At 43.0% G+C, this 19,592-nt stretch overlaps 2 protein-coding genes across 4 annotated transcripts in view; one reads left to right on the forward strand and one right to left on the reverse strand.

Annotated features, from left to right (window-relative positions):
• The window catches only part of IFT140 (intraflagellar transport 140), an 80,875-nt gene that overhangs the window by 26,855 nt on the left and 34,428 nt on the right, over positions 1 to 19,592 (reverse strand). The window lies entirely within an intron of this gene.
• TMEM204 (transmembrane protein 204) overlaps positions 1 to 19,592 on the forward strand; it is a 31,913-nt gene that overhangs the window by 9,208 nt on the left and 3,113 nt on the right. The window contains exon 2 of the mRNA XM_027693748.1: positions 5,731 to 5,886. Coding sequence (XP_027549549.1) covers positions 5,731 to 5,886 — 156 coding nt within the window. The remainder of the gene's footprint in view (positions 1 to 5,730; positions 5,887 to 19,592) is intronic.

Genomic DNA, 19,592 nt, shown 5'->3' on the forward strand with positions numbered 1-19,592 from the left:
CACCTCTAGCTATAGGGAACCACAATCTCTGGCCATAGGGAATATCCCTGTGTAGCTATAGGGAACATCCTCTTCTGGCTGTAGGGAATTCTGCCACAGTTAAACTTCAGGAGATGAGTGACATGAACAATATTGAGTTCAAAACAAAAAAAGTGGGACATTCAAAATACAAAACACCTATGTCATGACTGTCTTAGGCAATAGATTCTAGAAGTGAGAAGTTAACACAAATGCCACTAGTAACTGTGCAGACATTATAATCATGATGAACATCTTGTTTTACAAATTGTCACTAACAAACCATTAGGCAAAAGCTGATGAAGTCCTCAATGGCCACAAAAAGTGACAATGGAATCCTGGCTACTATAAATGAAGCTGAAATGGTTGAAATGGTTGAACAGATGATCCTAAATTCATAATAATAATCAAGTCTACAGAAAACTCATCAGAATAGAGTAAAGCTGGCTAGTGAGGCATTTCTGCCTACATATAATTTAAAATAGGTAGAGTAAAAGAGCAAAAGGTAAATACTAAATTTCACAGCTCTTTCAAAAACTATATTGCAGCCAATTTTATAAGAGATGAGGAATATTTAGTCCTGGATTGATCAGTCATTCAAGCAGGAGAAGACCTTTTTGTCTGGTCTTCCTCAACAAGATTTCCACTTCAATTTCTTCAATGGCTTTGGGTACAGCTCTAAGGAAACGCTTTGACATTGCACACTCAATTCTCTTTCTTGATCTGTACTGTCTATTGGTTGTCCTCAATAAAAGGAGACTACAGCTGCTTTCCTCAGCTACCACTTTTGGGGTTGTGGTAGGTCTCCTGGTGCAGAAGCTCAGCTTCGGGTTGTGTACGTACAAAGTAAAATTGCCCTGTGCTGAGCTGACACTATGCCGAGTCACCACGGCTCTGAGTAAGGAAGCACAGCCACCTGGCACTTTCAGGCTGACTATAACAAGTTCTGTGGCAAGAAGAATGGACTTCATGCATTATTATAAGTTCTACATTATTAACAGTCTGTCCAGGACAGAGGTGGAGTCATCATCCCAGGAGGGGTTTAACAGGCATGTGGATGTGGCACTTGGGGACATGGTCAGTGGTGGCCTGGGCAGTGCCGAGGGAATTTGATGATCTTAGGGCTCATTTCCAAGCTAAACAATTCTATGATTCTAGGATTCTGCATTTTCTTTTTTTCCCCAAGAGGAATCATTACAATTCTAGAACAAAACCAAAAGTTCACAGATCACACATTAAACCTATTAGAATAAACAACATCTCTCATATGAGAGATGGAAGGGTACTCACTTCTTGTAACACCTTATTCCATAAAAATAACTGTCTTCATATTTAATGAAATCCTACCAGCTGCTTCCTTCTTATCCAACCAACCATCAGCCTGCTGTGGCTCCATGGACCACGTGCAACCTGGTTTTTGGTTAAAAGCAGCGGCTATGCAAAATATCCACTGCATTTCCACATCTCCCTCAACAGTACAGTGTATTAGGCCAATAAACATCCCTAAGTGTGCAGTTCTTACAAAGAGCAGCAAAGATCATCAGTGTTACCCATCCAGAGCTACTGCTCTTCCAGCCACAGGAGAGGACAGAGCTCAAAGAACCATTATGTAAAGATTAAATTATTACAAATTTTGTTGAAATTCAATTGAGTCACAGTCAGAAACTTACTATTTTTAGTATGCATGATATAACATCATCTGTGGCAAAGCTAAAAGACTGTATAATACAGTTAAGTGTTAAAAAAGGTCATGAACAGCAGTGAAAGCAAAACTTTGGTGTTAATTTCTATGTCAGGGGTAGTATGTATTTCTGGCATAAACTTCAGACTTCTAAAGGTTGTGCAAAAACAGAGGCTTTTCTTTTTAGAGCTCTCATGTACTGTATACAGACAGGGTAACAGAATTCATTATGGCAGCAATTTTTTAAACACTACAGATAGTTCTGTCACCAAATGAAAGTACTAATAACAGCTGCAAGCCTGCTCTTACTTTGGGCCTTTCTTCTTTGAAAGTCATTACCATCTCTTCAGCAAGCATTGGTCCTCAACGTATTACAGAAGTCCATCTGAGTGGGAAAACAGAACACTCCAGATGTTCCAAGTTTTACTGGTGTTTACAAAGCTCAGACATCTGACTATGATTCCATTACCAGACAACGTGCTTCTTGACCTGTGAGCATTCAACATGGCAAGAGATCCAAATGCTGCTGATGCTAAAAGGACAACTTTGGGAGTTAAACACAAAATCTTTGAACATTTTCAGTGAAATAATATTCCTCTCTGGTCAGAGATGAACTCACTAGGAAAAGCCAAAAATACTTAGTATGTTACCTTCTTAACATTTTATTCAATGTGAAAAATTTTAATGGACTGTGGTTCTTAACTAACCCTTCAGATACCATACTATATTTTATTAAATTTTAATTAAATCATGAGTTGTTACTTAGAACACTGGAAGCTAAAGATGATCTATAAGGGGAAAATAAAAGGTAAACATTTTTATGACTCACAAAAGTAGACCAGACTCCACAATTAAGTTTACTCTTGTTTATATCGAGTTTTGTTTTCTGCACTTCCTAGCAGTCTCCTTAGAAGATCAGGAACCAAATTCTGATGGTCAGTGCATCCACCAAACTTACAACCAGTCAAGACACTTCTGAAAATCTGCTGAATATCCATGTCCAGAGTCTTTCTTTCTCTAATATATGTCAACTTAAACACAGCACTGCTTCTATTTCAGAATAGCGAAGACACATGAGCAAGAGATGTTGAACTGGCACAAAGATATTTGCAAATCCCACCTTTTGTTAGAGAGGAAGGAAAAGGATAAAAACAGGACATCTATCAGGTTAATAGGAAAAGTAGGAAGAAAAGCCTGACTAAAAGTACCCAACTTTGCAATTAATATATTCCATTCAGTAGCCAACTAGGAGACACACTTTAACGAGGTTTCTAGTCAAGACTGCAGATATCCATGTCTGCAGTCATTGCTGCATTTGTTCTTTATATTTAATACAGAATCATAGAATAGCTCAGGTTGGAAGGGACCTACAAGGACCATTGTGTCCAGCTCCCTGCTCCTCACAGGACTACCGAAAACAAAACCCTGTCACTAAGAGCATCCCACACACACCAGAGCTCTGACAGGCTTGGGAATGCGACCACTGCCCTGGGGAGCCTGTTCCCGTGTCCCACCACCCTCTGTGGGAAGAACCTTTTCCTAATGTCCAACCTGGGTTTCCCCTGACACAGCTTCCTTCCAGCTCCTTGTGACCTGTCACTGGTCACCAGAGAGCAGAGATCAGCACCTCCCCCGTGTGAGGAAGGTGCAGAATGAGATGGGGTCACCCCTCAGCCTTCTCTTCTCCAGCCTGAACTGGCCAAATGCCCTCAGCCACTCCTTGCACATCTTACCCTTGAGGCCTTTCATCATCCTGGTCATCCTCCTCTGGGCACACTCCCATTATTCAATGCCCTTTGTATATTGGGGCACCCAAAACTGCCCCCAGGGCTCGAGGTGGGGCTGCCCTGGAGCGGAGCAGAGCGGGACGATCACCCCCTTCACCCAGATGGAGATGTTTTGCCTGATGCCCCTCAGGGCACAGTTGGCCTTTTGGGCTTACCAGGGCACTGCTGGCTCCTACTGAACTTGCCATCGACCACGACCCCCAGGTCCCTTTCCAGGGGCTTCTCTCCAGCCTCTTGTCCCCAAATTTGTACATATAACCAGGATTGCCCCATCCCACATGCAGAATCTGGCACTTGTTCTAGTTAAATTTCATACCGTTGGTGACTGCCCAGCCCTCTGGCCTGCCCAGCCCTCTCTGTAAGGCCCCTCTACCCTCAAGGGAGGCCACAGTTCCTCCCAGTTTAGTATCATCAGTTAACTTAAAGTATCTTTGATTCCTACACCCAAATAATTTACAAAAACATTCCAGAGCACCAGCTCTTAAACTGAGCTCTGGGGAACCCCATTGGTGACTGGCCACCAGCCTGATGTCACCCCATTTACTGTAACCCTTTGACTGCTCACCCAGTATATGATGGACTTGTCTGGCTGCATTGATCCATTGACAGTTTATCCAAGAGGATGCTGTGAGAGATGGTATCAAAAACTTTGCTAAAACCCAAACTCACCACATCCACTGCTTTCCCTTGGTTGTAAGTGGAAAGTAAGCAGGTTAAGTAGGACTTTCCCCTCATGAAGCCATGCTGGCTGTGACCAGTGACTGCACTGTCTCTCAAGTGTGTTTCAGTAACTCCCAGAATAACCTTCTCCATAATTTTACCAGGCATTGAAGTGAGACTGACATGCCTGTAGGTTCCAGGGTCTTCCTTCTTACCCTGCTTGAAAACTGGGACAACAATTGCCACCTTCCAGTCAACAGGAACTTCTCCACTCAAAACCACTGAAAAATAATGGAGAGAGGTCCCACAATAACATTCACCAGCTCCTTCTGTACCCTGGGATGGATTCCATCAGGCCCCATAGATTTATGCACATCCAGCTGGAGGAGCCAGTCTCAAACAAGCTCAGGGTTTGCTGGGAGTTTGTCATCCTCCCAGTCATGGACTCATTTCCAGAAGAAGATCCCTGCTCAGCCAACTCCTCCTGCTTCCCTGTTTGCATGTCTCCCCATGCTTTGGAATTGCCAGCTCCTGCACTCTTAAGAGCCACTTTGTCCACAACCTCTTTACAAACTGCACATCTCAGAGGGCACCTTTTCTAGTTGGCCCCCTCAGTCCCTGCACCAAGAAGTTATCTTCAGCACGCTTCAGAAATTTCCTGGACCTGTTTGTGTCCACTGCAGGATATTCCCAGTTGATGTCGCGGAACTTAAAATCATCCTGAAGGCCCAGAGCACTATCTAGAGATATTCCTTAATTCCTTGTAGAATAATTCATAAGTGGCATTGTCCTGGCCAGGTGGTCAATAGTAGACTTCCAAAACATACTCCTACAACTCCTCCTATATATAAATATATACACATTTTAAAAAAAGGTAACTTTTTACTTGTACATGTAGATTATGCCCTAACACCTCATTCAAAACTGCCAAGCCTTGACATCTTCATTATAACCATTTCCCTCATTACGCAGATGGAAATATAAGGGTCTTTCCAGTGCCTCCCAAAGATTATTAAATGTCAAAAGAAGAAAAAGTTAAGAATCCTCTATATCAAGCTTCCATAAACCTGTAAGACCTAAACATTAACATTCACAGGATGTTTTCTAGGACAATACGGATGGACAAGGGAAAAAAGAAATTCAGAGTGTTATTAGTTTGGAGTGATTATTATTTTAGGGTCTTGAAAAACTATTTATTTATGGTTCCATTTCCATCTGTGTCACACAAATGCAAAGCAAACATCATTCCTGCCCCAAACAATTCTGGCTATGAATTACAGATAGAATCTTCAGTGGGCAGAATTCCAGCACCTCTAGTGGGTCATCCTGGGGAAATTAGCTGCTTGTTTCATGCACTGAAGCAATACTTACGGGATGCTGTGCAACCAAAGGAAAGATCTGATACACATCATAAAGAAAATCCTTTCTTAATCAGACCCCAGTTAGAGCAAGAGACTGCTGGGAGAAGGAATAGTCTGAGAACTGTTTTCTGTGGACTGACAAATTTTACATTCCTGTCCATCCAGAATTTTCTTTTTCCCAGTTTTTTACTGTTTTAACTTTATGCTTCCTCTGTTTCCCCAGTGCAGTTCGACATGATGAGGGCCTGTAACCTCATCGCCACGGTGGCTCTGACCGCGGGCCAGCTCATCTTCGTCCTGGGGCTCATGGAGCTCCCCATCATCTCCCAGGACACCCAGTGGTGGGAGGAGGCCATAGCTGCCGTGTTCCAACTTGCCAGTAAGTCCACTTCTTTTTACTGATGGAAAAGTACTCAGTATCTATTAAATCCAGGTGGAAAAGAGTTTCTTACTTTATAAATCTTTCAAGTGACAAAGAATAGCAAAAAGACCTAAATCTAAAAGCAAGTTCATTGTCTCCAAGAAGGTCTCCCCATGAGATTCTGCAGGACATGAATAGAAGCTTTTATCTGGGATATATCAGAATGAGGCTTCTGCCAACCAAGAAAAACAAGCCTTTATTATTTCCTATGAAACCAGGAAGGCAAACATAAAAGAAATAAACTGGATGCACTGTAATCCCACAATTTAGCAGGATAAAATACACCAAAGGAACTGTAAGAAAGCGGAGCAGAAGGGCTAAGAACATTTTTGAAGCCTTGTTGAAACATGATTATTTGCTTTTAGCTAACTGAATTTTACTCAACGACCACCAGCTGGATTTTGGCAGACAGATACCTCTGCAATCCAGCAAAGAAAACTGAAGTCAACTCATACCACTGACTGCTATAAATAAAATTCCCACAGCAATTCTCACGGACTGTATACAGAAATGCATGAGGAAAGGCGGAAATGGGTTTATCACAATTCCATTTTGACAACAGTGGCAACAAAGTATAAACATTCTGCAATAATACTTTTCTTTACTACATAAAGTAAGTCACTCAGTATTCATTACACTAAGAGCATAAAATATCCATGCAGGGAACTGTCATTAATGGAGTAACATTCCAGCTGCTTACAAGATCAGATTAAAAATACAACATTTTTATATATATATATATATATAAAATTAATGTAAAAACCAGCTTATAATAAAGCAACACCATTTTACTTTAAATTTTAATTTCAACTTTAGCAACTCAGAATATTAAGAATGGCATAAAGCTACTGAGACCTCAGGTTTACACCACTGCAAGATCAGAATCTGGCCCAGGTCATTTACGTAAGGTCTCACAGCAATAAAATGTTCAGGTTTATTTACGTACATTAAGGACGAGGAACCTGAAATCCAGACAAGAGGAGGGTTCTGCAGAGGTTCTGTAACTCTCAAAGCACCTGATCCAGCTTCAGGTGCAGCAAGAGCCTCAAGCACCAGCCAGTGCTGCCAAAAGACAGATATACAGCCTTAGAATCACAGAATCATGGAATCAACTGGGTTGGAAAAGACCTCTGGGATCATCAAGTCCAAACCTTGATCCAACCCCGCCGCGGTTACCAGACCATGGCACTGATGCCACATGCAGTCTCAGCTTAAACACCTCCAGGCCTTGCCATAAAAGCCCTCCCTAGAGCCCCACCATGGTCTATGTAACTGTGGGCACCTTCTGGAGAGTTCTCCCTGACCCTCTGTGGTGCCTGCTGAGCTCTCCCTCCTCCTATCCTCCCCAAACTCGCCCTGTGTGTTTTTCCTCAAGCGGAAAGGCATTCTGGCCCTGTTTGGATGTGTTGTTTCATTGACAAGCAGCACAGGGGACAGTCATGGGCCTTTCTTCTGCCACAGCTGCTAATTTTAGACTGGGCCTTTTTTTTTTTTTCCTGTGCTGGAGTCTGTTTTAAACACAGTCAGAGAGAGACTGAAGGGCGCCAGGATATCCCGACACAGGAGAAGGAAATGCCTGCTATTACCTGTTATGCAAGCTGAACCTTGAAATCCCCAGTGCTGGGAGGGGAGAGGGGAGGAAAGCTGGAGTCAGAATGATTAACAAAACACAAATGAGAATGGCTGAAGAAGCTGTTGGATCAAGGAGTTCATCTACCTGCTTGTGTTCAAAGGTGTGAAGGCAGCCCGTGACAGCTACAAAAACAGACACTATGGGTCTGAATCTGCAGAAATAACAGTGACTGTCACTGCCCCACCCCTTTGCAGTTACGCCACACTCTCCTTTACCCTCATCAGACGGTTTTCTGCCCATGATATTCATTTTACATCTCATTATCTTAATGTAAGTTTTCTGTTTAAATGAATTCCTTCCTGATATCCAGAACAACCAGCTGAAGTCTTCTGGAATGCATACTTTTGCAAAAAGTGGGAAGAAGTTGTCATATCTGCCATTATCACAATATAATGGGATGATTTCCTGGAAACCTCCCTAGTTTTTTCAGGACAGCAGTGTATCAACTGCTGACTCCCTAGGATATCAAGGGTCTGCACTCACCAAATTCCCTGGATTTGGCCCAGGTGACAGCAATTTAGACATTATGGATGAATTGCCTTTGATACCAGACAAAATCCATGTGCAAAGGGTGAGCAAGCCCAGCATTTCCACTGCTCCAGTGAAGGACTGATGCTGCACTGGGAGACAGAGCGTTCTACATTGAAAGGGAAGACAGTGGCTACCCATATCCCATGAGCCACAGGCGACACTCAGTCTCTGAGCCTCCACTGAGACAGTGACCTCTCAGCCTTTCTCAAAGAAAAGTAGCAATATTGGGCAAAAACATCAGAACAGTGAATACGATGCTTGCATTTAAAAGCATTTGGTCCATGCAAACAGTACGAGAGAAACCCCTGCGAAGCTCTTCCCTGCTTCCTTTGAAGGGTTAAAGCCAAGGTACTTCAGGTCAGACAGATTATTTGTGTGAGAAGAGTAGGTAATATTTAAGAACGAACATTAGATCTTATTAAATATTTCTGGCTGGGTAATTTCTGTTCATTACACTTTCAAGTGAAAGAACACTAGCACCAACCCCCTATTTTTTCCTTTTAAAAATCCAAATGATCTGAGGAATTGTTCTGCAGTTCCTCATCCTGCCAGTACTTTCAGAAATTATCTTGAATCATGTTCCCTCTAATTCCAACTTCTGTTTGATCTCTACCTTTCATCCTGGAATATGCCAACAAGTGCTGAAGAGAACTGCAATGGTCAGTGGTAGAATGAGATCTCATATTATGGGGGAAGGTTTAACCTACAATTTTCTTATTTTTAGTCAACTGAAACTCTGTGTGGGTTTCATTAGAGTTTCCCATGGTCTGAACAGAAGTCCTTGTTAGCTTAGAAAACTAAGTGTGCTAAGTATTATCTCTAAAGTCTATTACAAGCTCAAATCAACCATCTCTAGTCCACTGGAGCTTACAGTGGCTCCAGGCTCCACCACTTCCTCACTCCTGCCACCTGCACATGCATTTGACAGCCATTCAAAAAGGATGGACCTCTGACAGAAAATAAAGCCCCAGGAAGCAAAGAGGAAGGAAAAAAGAGAGGAAACAGCACTGCTCCTGGGACAGCAACGGGATTCACACAGCTCCAAAGCTCCGCAGCCTCACACCTCCCTGTTAACAGGAAAGTGAGCTGTTTGCTTTGGAAAAGGTTCCTGGTGAAAATGGAACCAGCGTTGTACGTGGAATTTTGTGTCAAAGCTCAGAAATTCCCCTTTAGAGGGTTTTGCAGTTTCTGGTTTTTTCCAAGGAACTGTTACAAACTCCATGTGCTGAATATAGGATGAATAACAGATGACAGAAGAGCTGTTGGAAAGGGAAATCCATATTAACAGCACAGGGAAGAAGGAGCACTTCAGAGGATACTGAACTACTACAAGCACTAACCTGCCAGATGTGATCAGGCCTTGAGGGGCTCCAGCCAAGTCTTGATCTTGTACAATGATGATTATCACAGATTTAAGAGTTAAATGTTAGAAACATAATAGGAAAAATCTGGGATAGAATATCCCTTACATTAGATCTCATCCTGGTTTCTGAATGTCCACAACTGCAATAAACCTGAATCATAATGATTAATATTTTTGCCAGTCTGCTTTCAGCATTAAATTACTTTAATACGTAATATCCTGAAGATTATAAAGTTTTGTGTTCCTACTGAGCTTGTCATTTACAGCCAAACACATTACAGTCTCACCTCTCTTGAATTTCAAGCACTGCACTCCAGCTTTGCCCACTATGTTTTTCTGCTGACGCTGTGTTTCGCTCCAGACCCCTAATCCATCACAGGAAAGCTGAGCTCAAGCATACTCTAAATCCTGTGCTGTTAAAACTAAATCAAACAGTTGTTGGACCATTTACCTTCTCTCTTCTTTCTGGGTCCAACCACTTTAGATTGACTGATATCCAGAAAAGCTCAATGTAGATCAGAACAGCACAGCAGCCATCGGAGAACCAGGCCGAAGATATTCCTGATAGAATGTGATCCTGGTTTCTGTATTACTTCCTTCCACCGTTTTCCTTCACCACACTCTCAAGCCAGATCTGCTCTAAGATGAAATCTATGGAGCTGTAAACCTACTACTTCCTGGAAAGGAAGCAAATAAATGAGGTGCTGTAAATAACCTAAAAATCATAACAAAAAGAGAGAACTTGACTGCTTGGCTAGTGCTAAATGTTTTCGTTATTTCTCATTTTTATTTCACTTCAGTGCCAAATGTGCCTGCTCTTTATGTGGACTGCAAACATCACCATAAGTGATCTTGTTTTCACATACTTGCAAAATGAACTACATTTTCAAAGATCTTAAAATCTAGAAGCCTATTCCACTTATTTTGTCTGAAGTAGTTCCTGGGAGCATCTGAACCAGCAAACTGGGAAGGGCAGTAGCTCCCAAGAAGTATGGTGAACTCCTCATCTGGTATAGCTGCAGCAGGGAGAAGATCTGCCTGTATTCTTCATGGCCAAACACTGACAAGAGCAGCAGGGCAGCTTGTTGTAGCATCTCAATGTCAAGGGCACATATTCTGATTAGAAATATGGTAACAAATTATTACCAGATCAATATCATTTGGATATGCAAGGATAAGGAATGTTTTATGACAGCCACAGCATTAGAAATAATGCAGTAATAAGTGTGTGAAATGGAAAGTCCTTCAACTCGTTCACTTTATTGCTTGTGAACACACACATCATATATGCATGGAAGTGTCTCATGGAAACAATTCAAGTCAAGTTGCCTCCCTTGATCCAGTTATGCAGCTCTGACCCTCTGAGGTATCAGGAGATGAAGAGAGCACTTGAACAATGAAAGCAGAAGATGACACTGAAATGTCCAGGAGGATCATTTCTCAATGACTGTTTCTCTCTGCACAGGGTATTTTGGCTCAGGCTGACCCCGCCTGCAGTACTGCAGACAGGTCTGGGATCCTCAGCATAAGACAGACGGGGACCTGTTGAAGTGGGAGCAGAGGAGCCCACGGAGATGCTCCGAGGGCTGGAGCCCCTCTGCTCTGGAGCCAGGCTGGGAGAGCTGAGGGTGTACACCTGGAGAAGAGAAAGCTCCAGGGAGAGCTGAGAGCCCCTTCCAGGGCCTAAAGGGGCTCCAGGAGAGCTGGAGAGGGACTTGGGACAAGAACCTGGAGGGACAGGACAAGGGGGAATGGCTTCCCACTGCCAGAGGGCAGGGTTAGATGGGATTTTGGGAAGAAATTCTTCCCTGTGAGGGTGGTGAGGCCCTGGCACAAGTTGCCAAGAGAAGCTGTGGCTGCCCCATCCCTGGAATTGTCCAAGGCCAGGTTGGCCAGGGCTTGGAGTCTGGACTGCAAGGTGTCCCTGCCAATGGCAGGGCGTTGGAATGAGAAGAATTTTAAGGTCCCTTCTCACCCAAACTATTCCATGATTCTGATTTTACAACAGGACCTCATAGCTGTGTCTGATATGAAGTTTATTACAATTAAAGCAGAGCTTTAATTGGCTCCAGCTGCCTCTGAATCCAAGGTGTCAAGCAATGCTTATAGTCAACTTCCAATGTGAGAGTCTGCACATTTATCCTTATTTAAACAGCTGCCCAAGAGGAATTCTGCCTAATTCATTGGGAATGCTTTTCAACCTCGTGTTCATAGGCTGGCATAATTTCTAAGGAAACTTCCAAAAGGTAACCCAGAAAAGCAAGTTACTGTCAATAGACCTAGACTGGTTAAACAGTGCTCTGCACCTCCCTTTGAAGATTTCTGACATAAAGTAGGATTCACTGCCTTACACTAACTAAATCTCCCATCAGGTTTAAGACAGAGAGTGACAAAGAACACAAGCCCTTGTAATTCAGAAAAGTGAAGGACAAGAGGGTCTTATTGCCCCTGAGAAGCTGTGCTACTCTCTTAATTCTAAGAGATGTTACATGCTACCAAAATCCTTGGAAGGAAATTTTAAATTTAAAAAAAAAAAAAAAGTTGTTGTTCTTAACAATGTCCTACTGAAACCTCAAGGGTCACTTCAGTCCCTATGGCATTAGAAACCAAAGCATCATCCGGCCTGGTGCTGCAATGAAGAGCACACTACTGTTACAGAGGACCCACATTTGCCCTGCACAACTCCTTTAAGTGCCAAGTTGAAACAGGAGAAGGTGTTTATTAACTAATCATTTGCATAAGTCCTATAGGAATCACTTTGTGAATCCATCTCACATTGATAAATACAGTTGAGCTCCTACAAGCAGCTCATTCAGGCGTGCGACTCATCACAGCTAAACCATTCCCTGTGAAACTTGATGGGGTACACAGAAAAGGAGGGAAACATTTCCCTTCCCTGTTTGCAGTTCTGCTGCACAAGTGTGGGTGGTGAATTCTCAACAGTCTGGCTGCTCTATTTTCCTTCTCCCTTTTCCTGGCAGCAAAAGTCATCCTATAGGACAAGCTGTGAAGAGGAGGATTATAAATCCCAATAAAGACTTTCTGGCAACCCAGAAAAAAACATAATGTGAATTTCTTCAACTGCACTATCTGTGCACTAATAAAAAGGAAGAATGAGAATCAAGGGGTGCTTGAAAAAGCAACAAAGTATCACAGAAGTAAAAAAGTGACTGTGAGAGTTCTTTCAAAATGCTAAAATTCCATAGTTGGCTTGCAGCCAGCTTCAGTCAAACAGGAAATCCAGCATACAGATCTGAAATGTAAGTTCAAAAAGTAACATTCTCCCAGCCCACCCCCACTGCCACAGTCAATACTGTCCCAACCAAAAGTCTTCCGAGTGACTTCGTTATCTGTTTCCTTCCCCCAGTGGAAAAGCCCCCAATCCCAGCTTGTTTTGCTACGGATGGGAAACAACCAGAGATAAACAGCAGTTCTGTGGGAAAACAAAGCACTTCAAGTAATCTCATCAGGATTTTTAGTGAAGATGTGGCCTCTGTGCAGACTTGAGACAATAAAGAATAAAATGATCTGAAATTGATTGCTGTACCTAGTGAAATTAATTGAGAGAAATTCAGCCATGCATCTCGAAGTCTTGTCATCTCTACAAAACAGAAAAGAAATTAAACCAGATGAAAATGTTTAATATTTTCATAAATAAATTTAAAGAAATATGTCCCTTCTGCAGCCCTCCTTAACCTGCACTGTACATTATGAGCTCAGGAAGCCTGATGGCAAAGAGAGCAATTTTCTGATTATTTTTGGTAGAGTTGGCTATGGGAAATAGTCTGGGAAGCCAACTGTCTTCCTCCAGGTATCTTACTGGAATAGTGAAACTGAATTCAGACATTGCTACAAATATCTATCTAAAAACGGAAAAGTTACCACAGTCAGTTCTAGTCCTGGAAACTATTCCTGAAACAAGGTAATTTTTATAGGGGTACTTCTAACTATTGTCAAGGAGAAGACTCCAAGTTAACGATCTCCAATCAGCCACAGTAAGAGAAAGATTCCAGGCAAACCTTCAAACTAAGCTTGATAACCATTCCACAGATTCTGCAGATTCCTCTCCTGAAACAATTTGGCAGCATATTAAAAGTAGCATCCTGCAATCCTCTGAAGAATCCTTAGGGTTCTCCCTCAAGAAGAACAAGGACTGGTTTGTTGAAAATAATCAAGAAATCCAGGAATTATTGAGGAAGAAGAGAACCGCTCACCAAGCACACCTTGCACTGCCATCCTGTCACGCAAGAAAAACAGCCTTTTGTCTTGCATGTAGCAAACTCCAACAGAAACTCTGTGACATCCAGAACAAGTGGTGGACCGATCTAGCTGCAAAAACTCAACTATGTGCAGATACAGGGGATCACAAAGGATTCTATGAGGCCCTGAAAACAGCATATGGGCCTACGTACCAAGTCCAAAGCCCACTACTCAGTGCAGATGGTCAAATGCTTCTGACAGATCAAACCTCCATTCTGAATCGATGGTCTGAACACTTTCAGACTCTTTTCAGTACCAACCGTGTAGTCCAAGACTCAGCAATTCAGTCCATCACACAACAACTGGTGAAATACGAATTGGATACTGCCCCCACTTTAGGAGAAACCCTCAAGGCCATACAGCAGGTGAAAATCGGCAAGGCAGCTGGGGTTGATGGAATCCCACCTGAAGTCTGGAAACATGGGGGCCTTGCACTCCATGCTAAATTTCATGAGCTTGTGGTGCGCTGTTGGGAACTAGGGGAACTACCTTCAGACCTTCGTGATGCAGTCATCATCACCTTGTATAAGAAGAAAGGTACTAAATCAGACTGCTCAAATTACCGTGGTATTACTCTGCTCTCCATTGCTGGCAAAATCTTGGCAAGAATACTCCTGAACAGACTAATACCCGCTATAGCAGAAGAAATTCTACCTGAAAGTCAGTGTGGCTTCAGAGCCAACAGGAGCACCACAGACATGATATTTGTTCTCAGACAACTGCAAGAAAAGTGTAGGGAACAGAACAAAGGTCTCTATGGAACCTTTGTCGACCTCACCAAGGCTTTCGATACTGTGAGCAGAAAAGGTCTGTGGCAGATTTTGGAACGTTTAGGTTGTCCCCCCAAGTTCCTTCAAATGATCATCTCACTTCATGAGGATCAGCACGGCCAAGTCAGATATGGCAACACACTTTCTGAGCCCTTTCTAATAAAGAATGGTGTGAAACAAGGCTGCGTTCTTGCTCCTACCCTATTCACAGTCTTCTTCAGCAGGATGCTCCAAAGTGCCACGGCAGACCTCGATGATCAGGACGGTATCTACATTCGATATCGTACTGATGGAAGCCTATTCAACCTAAGGCGACTGAAGGCCCACACTAAGACCCTAAACCATCTTGTCCGGGAGCTGCTCTATGCTGATGACGCTGCCCTTGTTGCCCACACAGAAGCAGCTCTGCAGCGTTTAACATCCTGCTTTGCTGAGGCTGCTGAGCTCTTTGGGCTGGAAGTCAGCTTAAAGAAGAATGAAGTTCTCCATCAACCTGTACCTCAGGAAGTCCTCCATCATCCCCACATCACCATCGGCCAATCAGAACTCAATTCAGTCCAACAGTTTAATTACCTAGGCAGCCTCATCTCCTCGGATGGTGAGATTGATGGAGAGATGGACAACAGGTTAGCAAAGGCATATAGTGCTTTTGGAAAACTCCATAAAAGAGTCTGGCGTAATAAACACTTGAAGAAAAGTACCAAGATCAGTGTTTACAGAGCCATAGTGCTGTCTACTCTCTTATACGGTTCCGAATCATGGGTCATCTACCGCCACCACCTGCGTCTCCTAGAACGCTTCCATCAACGCTGCCTCCGTACAATCCTGAACATCCACTGGTCAGATTATGTGACCAATACATCTGTTCTTGAGCAGGCAGCAATCACAAGTATTGAGGCCATGTTGCTGAGAACACAGCTGTGCTGGGCAGGGCACGTCTCCAGGATGAAGGACCAACCACCCCCTCCCTAAGATCCTGCTTTATGGTGAACTTGCCTCTGGCTGCCGCAAGAGAGGAGCGCCGAAGAAAAGATACAAGGATTCCCTGAAGCAACAACTCAGCCTCGGGCACATTGATCACCATAACTGGTCCACTCTGGCCTCCAATCGGGAGGCCTGGAGACAGACCATCTATAACGCTGCTGATGCTTTTGAGAAAGCACCAGGATCACCCTTGAGGAGAAAAGACAACGCAGAAAGAATCGTGCCTTGCAGAATATACCATCTAAGGAGTCTTTCTGCTGTGTCTTTTGCAACCGGACTTGCCTTTCTCGTATTGGCCTTTTTAGCCACCAACGTGCTTGCAAGAAACGTGGGTAGAGCCCTTCCCAAATCTTCGTTCGCGAAGCCTGGCCATGATGACTTCTAACTATTAAACAGCACAAATAAATGAACTACATGTCTTTGCCCAGTCATTTACATAACAGACTAAATGTTAATTAAACTATTACAGACAAAATCTATCCAAGCAAACTTTGGGGTTTTCACTCATCATCATCTTCACAAAAGCAGCATTCATCAAAATTTAAATCTTACTATCCTATGCAAACTCATCAAAGTCATTTTGGATCATTATGATTTCTTTACCCTTTGCTCTGGAGCTCCCACATTTATAATTCCAATATCAGGCCACACTAATATAAAATAAGAATGCTGGAAAATAACATTCTCAGTGACATTTCTATTCTAGAGCTCACTGACACCTGCAGAACTATAAAACTGATTGAACAAACTCTACAGTAACATATTTTCACCTCTCCCACATGTTTCTCTCTTCTTAAATGTCAGCTCCTGTCTAGCCTGCAGCAAAGGATTCTACACAGAGCCTCCATTTTCACTCAAGAGTTCTGGCAACTGGCTCCTGGGATCTGCCAACTCAGGGAGCTCTCAAACCAGTTCCCCCATCCTGCCCAGCCACTGGCACAGAACTGGGAAAGGAGAGAAAGCCTCTTGCATGACTGGTTGCTCATCTGAGCAGGGTTCAGGCAAAGGGCCTGCAAAGGGAAATAGTCCTGCTAACATAAATAGTTTTATTTTGGGACCTGTAAGGAAGCCTTAGTGCTTTTTTCCTGGTGGATAATTGCTCCATCAGATAGAACATGGAGATGTGCAGACATTTGGGACAGCAACTGGCCGTAAGTGATACATAAGGAGAAAAGGAAAAGCTAATTAATTTCATTAAAAGCTGCGTATTTGGAAAAACATTTAAATACTGAAAATAGTCTACAGTGGACATTAAGCTGCAAGACATGACATAGCATCAGGGTTACTCTCGTGTTTCTGAACCCATGTCCCTCTGCCACAAGAGTCTCAAACAAATACTGCAAGAGAGTGTGTGTGAAGTGGACTATTGTTAATATTTATAGATGTCCCTTAGAGGTACCTGTGGGTGGTCACTGGTCCACATGACTTCTGCTCAAACTTCTTCCTGCTTAAAGTTTTTTATGATTTGCTTCACATCTTTTTAAAAAATTTATTTAATGCCTTTTGGATTCCCTGTGAAAGTGTGTGTGAACTGGAAACAAATTCTGAAAGGAAAATTGAAAATCAAAACTGATCATGTTTTCTCATGTGCCAGACTCCCCAGTAAGATGGGTCTCTTGATTTGTATCAATACCCTCCTTCCTGCCAATTTTAAACCTTAAGGAGATGAAAGAGGTCAACAACTCAGCTGCAGAAGGTGCAAACATCTCCCTTTCTCTCAATTTCCTACCCTCCTAAGAAAATTCCTATTTATCATCCTTTGAACAGTGGACTGCAACCTCTTGCAGAGCAGAGCACTATCAGTGTGTATCATCATTATAAGACCTAAATGAAGATGTAAAAATCCAAATTCTTTATAAGCACCTCACAACTAGCATGCTCTGCTCCCAGTGCTCTGAAATACAAAATAAAGACAGGGGAAGCTTCATCATCCTGATTCCACAGGGGGCAAACTGAGCCATCTCAGAGGAAAGATTAAAAAAACTGATTTATCTCACAATACAGGATCTGATCTCCCCCTCTCTTCTCTACCATGTGCCTCAGGACAAACTGAACTCAGAGAATGACACTGGAAATGAGGGAAACCTATTGTTTCCCAGCTCTGCTAAAATCTTCTTGGGTGTTATTGCTAACAATCAAGGAATAGATTAAACTCATACAAGACCCAGATAACACCAAACAGCAAAGTCATGGGAACTCAAAAGTAGTTCAAGGAAACCTCACAGAAAAGAAAGAGCACAATTAACTGTGGCTTTGAGGACAAAAGCAGTGTTCTGTGAATGCTGAAAAAACATGGGCAAGCTTCAGTGACAATTTGGAATGCACCAGGAGAGAACATTCCCCCTCCCACACGGTGATGAGCTGAGCATGTGAATATACAGAAAAATTAGCTCCCTCATTTGCCTTCAAGAGTCCATCCAAGGATATAAATGACATCTGCCTGGCTTCAAAGACCCAGGATTTTACAAAGCATAAAGCATGTGATATCAGTGTGTCATCCAACAGTGATTACTGGGGAAAAAAAAAACCAACAAACAAGACTCAAACTTAATTTGTCAAAAGCACAACTTCACCATTTTTCTACCTCTGCTCTAACTCAGTATGTTTTTGAACAGGAGTCAAGAAGCAACTTTCAAACCTGTATACTTGGAAATAACGCTGGATGACCAGCTATGCGCTGGGAATCCACCTCCGACTTGCTAACATGGAAACGCTCCCCTGAGCAAGTCTGTAGGTTCCGTTTGGGAGCATCAGCAAACCACGATTGTGTGGATCAGCAAGTTCTGCCACTCGGTGTGCTCCATGTGGCCACATTTTTCCCAGATGAAACTCGTTCACTTATAACTAAGCTGAACCATTAAATAACTAAGAGACTTACTGACAAAATCAAGGAGTTATTTTGTCCTTACAACTGAGTCAACAGCTTAAAATCCATCCAGGGAACATCAAGCCTTTTTCACAGCAGAGCAGCGAAAGAGCAGGAAAGAACCTGTAAGAACCTATTTCCTCCTCACTTATCCTCAGGCAGAAATGCCTCACTCCAAAGCCTCCCTGGCCATGCCAGCTGTGGTACAGCTCTCCTCTCAGGAGGAGAAGGTGCAGCAAGCAATTGAGTTACAAACCACCTTCTAGATAGACACAGGAGAGCCAAAGATGCCAAACATCTCCTGAAGGAATACTCCTTCAGTGTTTGTATTATGAGGAGGGGAATTCAGCCTTCACATTACTGACTCTCAGAACAGTACAAGTGTCATGCCTTTAAGTAATGATTGATTTTTTCCTCCTACTTGTACTTCGTTTCCCTCCTCTGTTTTTTTATCTGTATATAACTCAAGTCTTTTCCATCTTCACTGCATTACTAGTACTCTTTTTAGAAACTTGATACAATGCGTACTCAGGATGGGATCTTTCATGGAAAATAAAGGACCAGAGCCAGGGATCACATCATTGTCATGTATCCATGGGGACAGTGTTTGCAGGCACAAGCAGTGTGGCTAACTGAGAAGACACTATACAGCCACTGGACTTACTTGCTCTTGACTTTTTCCTTGCCCATGACAAGATGGTGTCCAGAAATATTCTGGCAGTTTATGGGCCTTTGTTTATTCCATCACCCTTCATGAAGGGGTCCTTTTGGCAATGACATTCTTGTGCTATGGTGGTGGTTAAGGAAGTGTGTAAGAGAATAAAGAGGAAACCTTTCCTTGGTTAGTGGAAATAGTTAGAGGCATACTTGCCTCTTTGTATGTTTGTTTCAATCTAACCATAAATTACTTCTTTTTTAAAAGTGAAAAATAATTTTGTTTGACAACAGGGACATGAAGGAAGACTAGACTGGAGCCCCTCTGCTCTGGAGCCAGGCTGGGAGAGCTGGGGGTGTTCACCTGGAGAAGAGAAAGCTCCAGGGAGACCTGAGAGCCCCTTCCAGGGCCTAAAGGGGCTCCAGGAGAGCCGGAGAGGGACTTGGGACAAGGACCTGGAGGGACAGGACAAGGGGGAATGGCTTCCCACTGCCAGACAGCAGGGTTAGATGGGATTTTGGGAAGAAATTCTTCCCTGTGAGGGTGGTGAGACCCTGGCACAGGTTGCTCAGAGAAGCTGTGGCTTCTGAAAGTGTCCAAGA

This window comes from Neopelma chrysocephalum, unplaced genomic scaffold, assembly GCF_003984885.1.
Source record: "Neopelma chrysocephalum unplaced genomic scaffold, ASM398488v2 Primary Assembly neopelma1_93, whole genome shotgun sequence".
Classification (NCBI taxonomy): domain Eukaryota; kingdom Metazoa; phylum Chordata; class Aves; order Passeriformes; family Pipridae; genus Neopelma; species Neopelma chrysocephalum.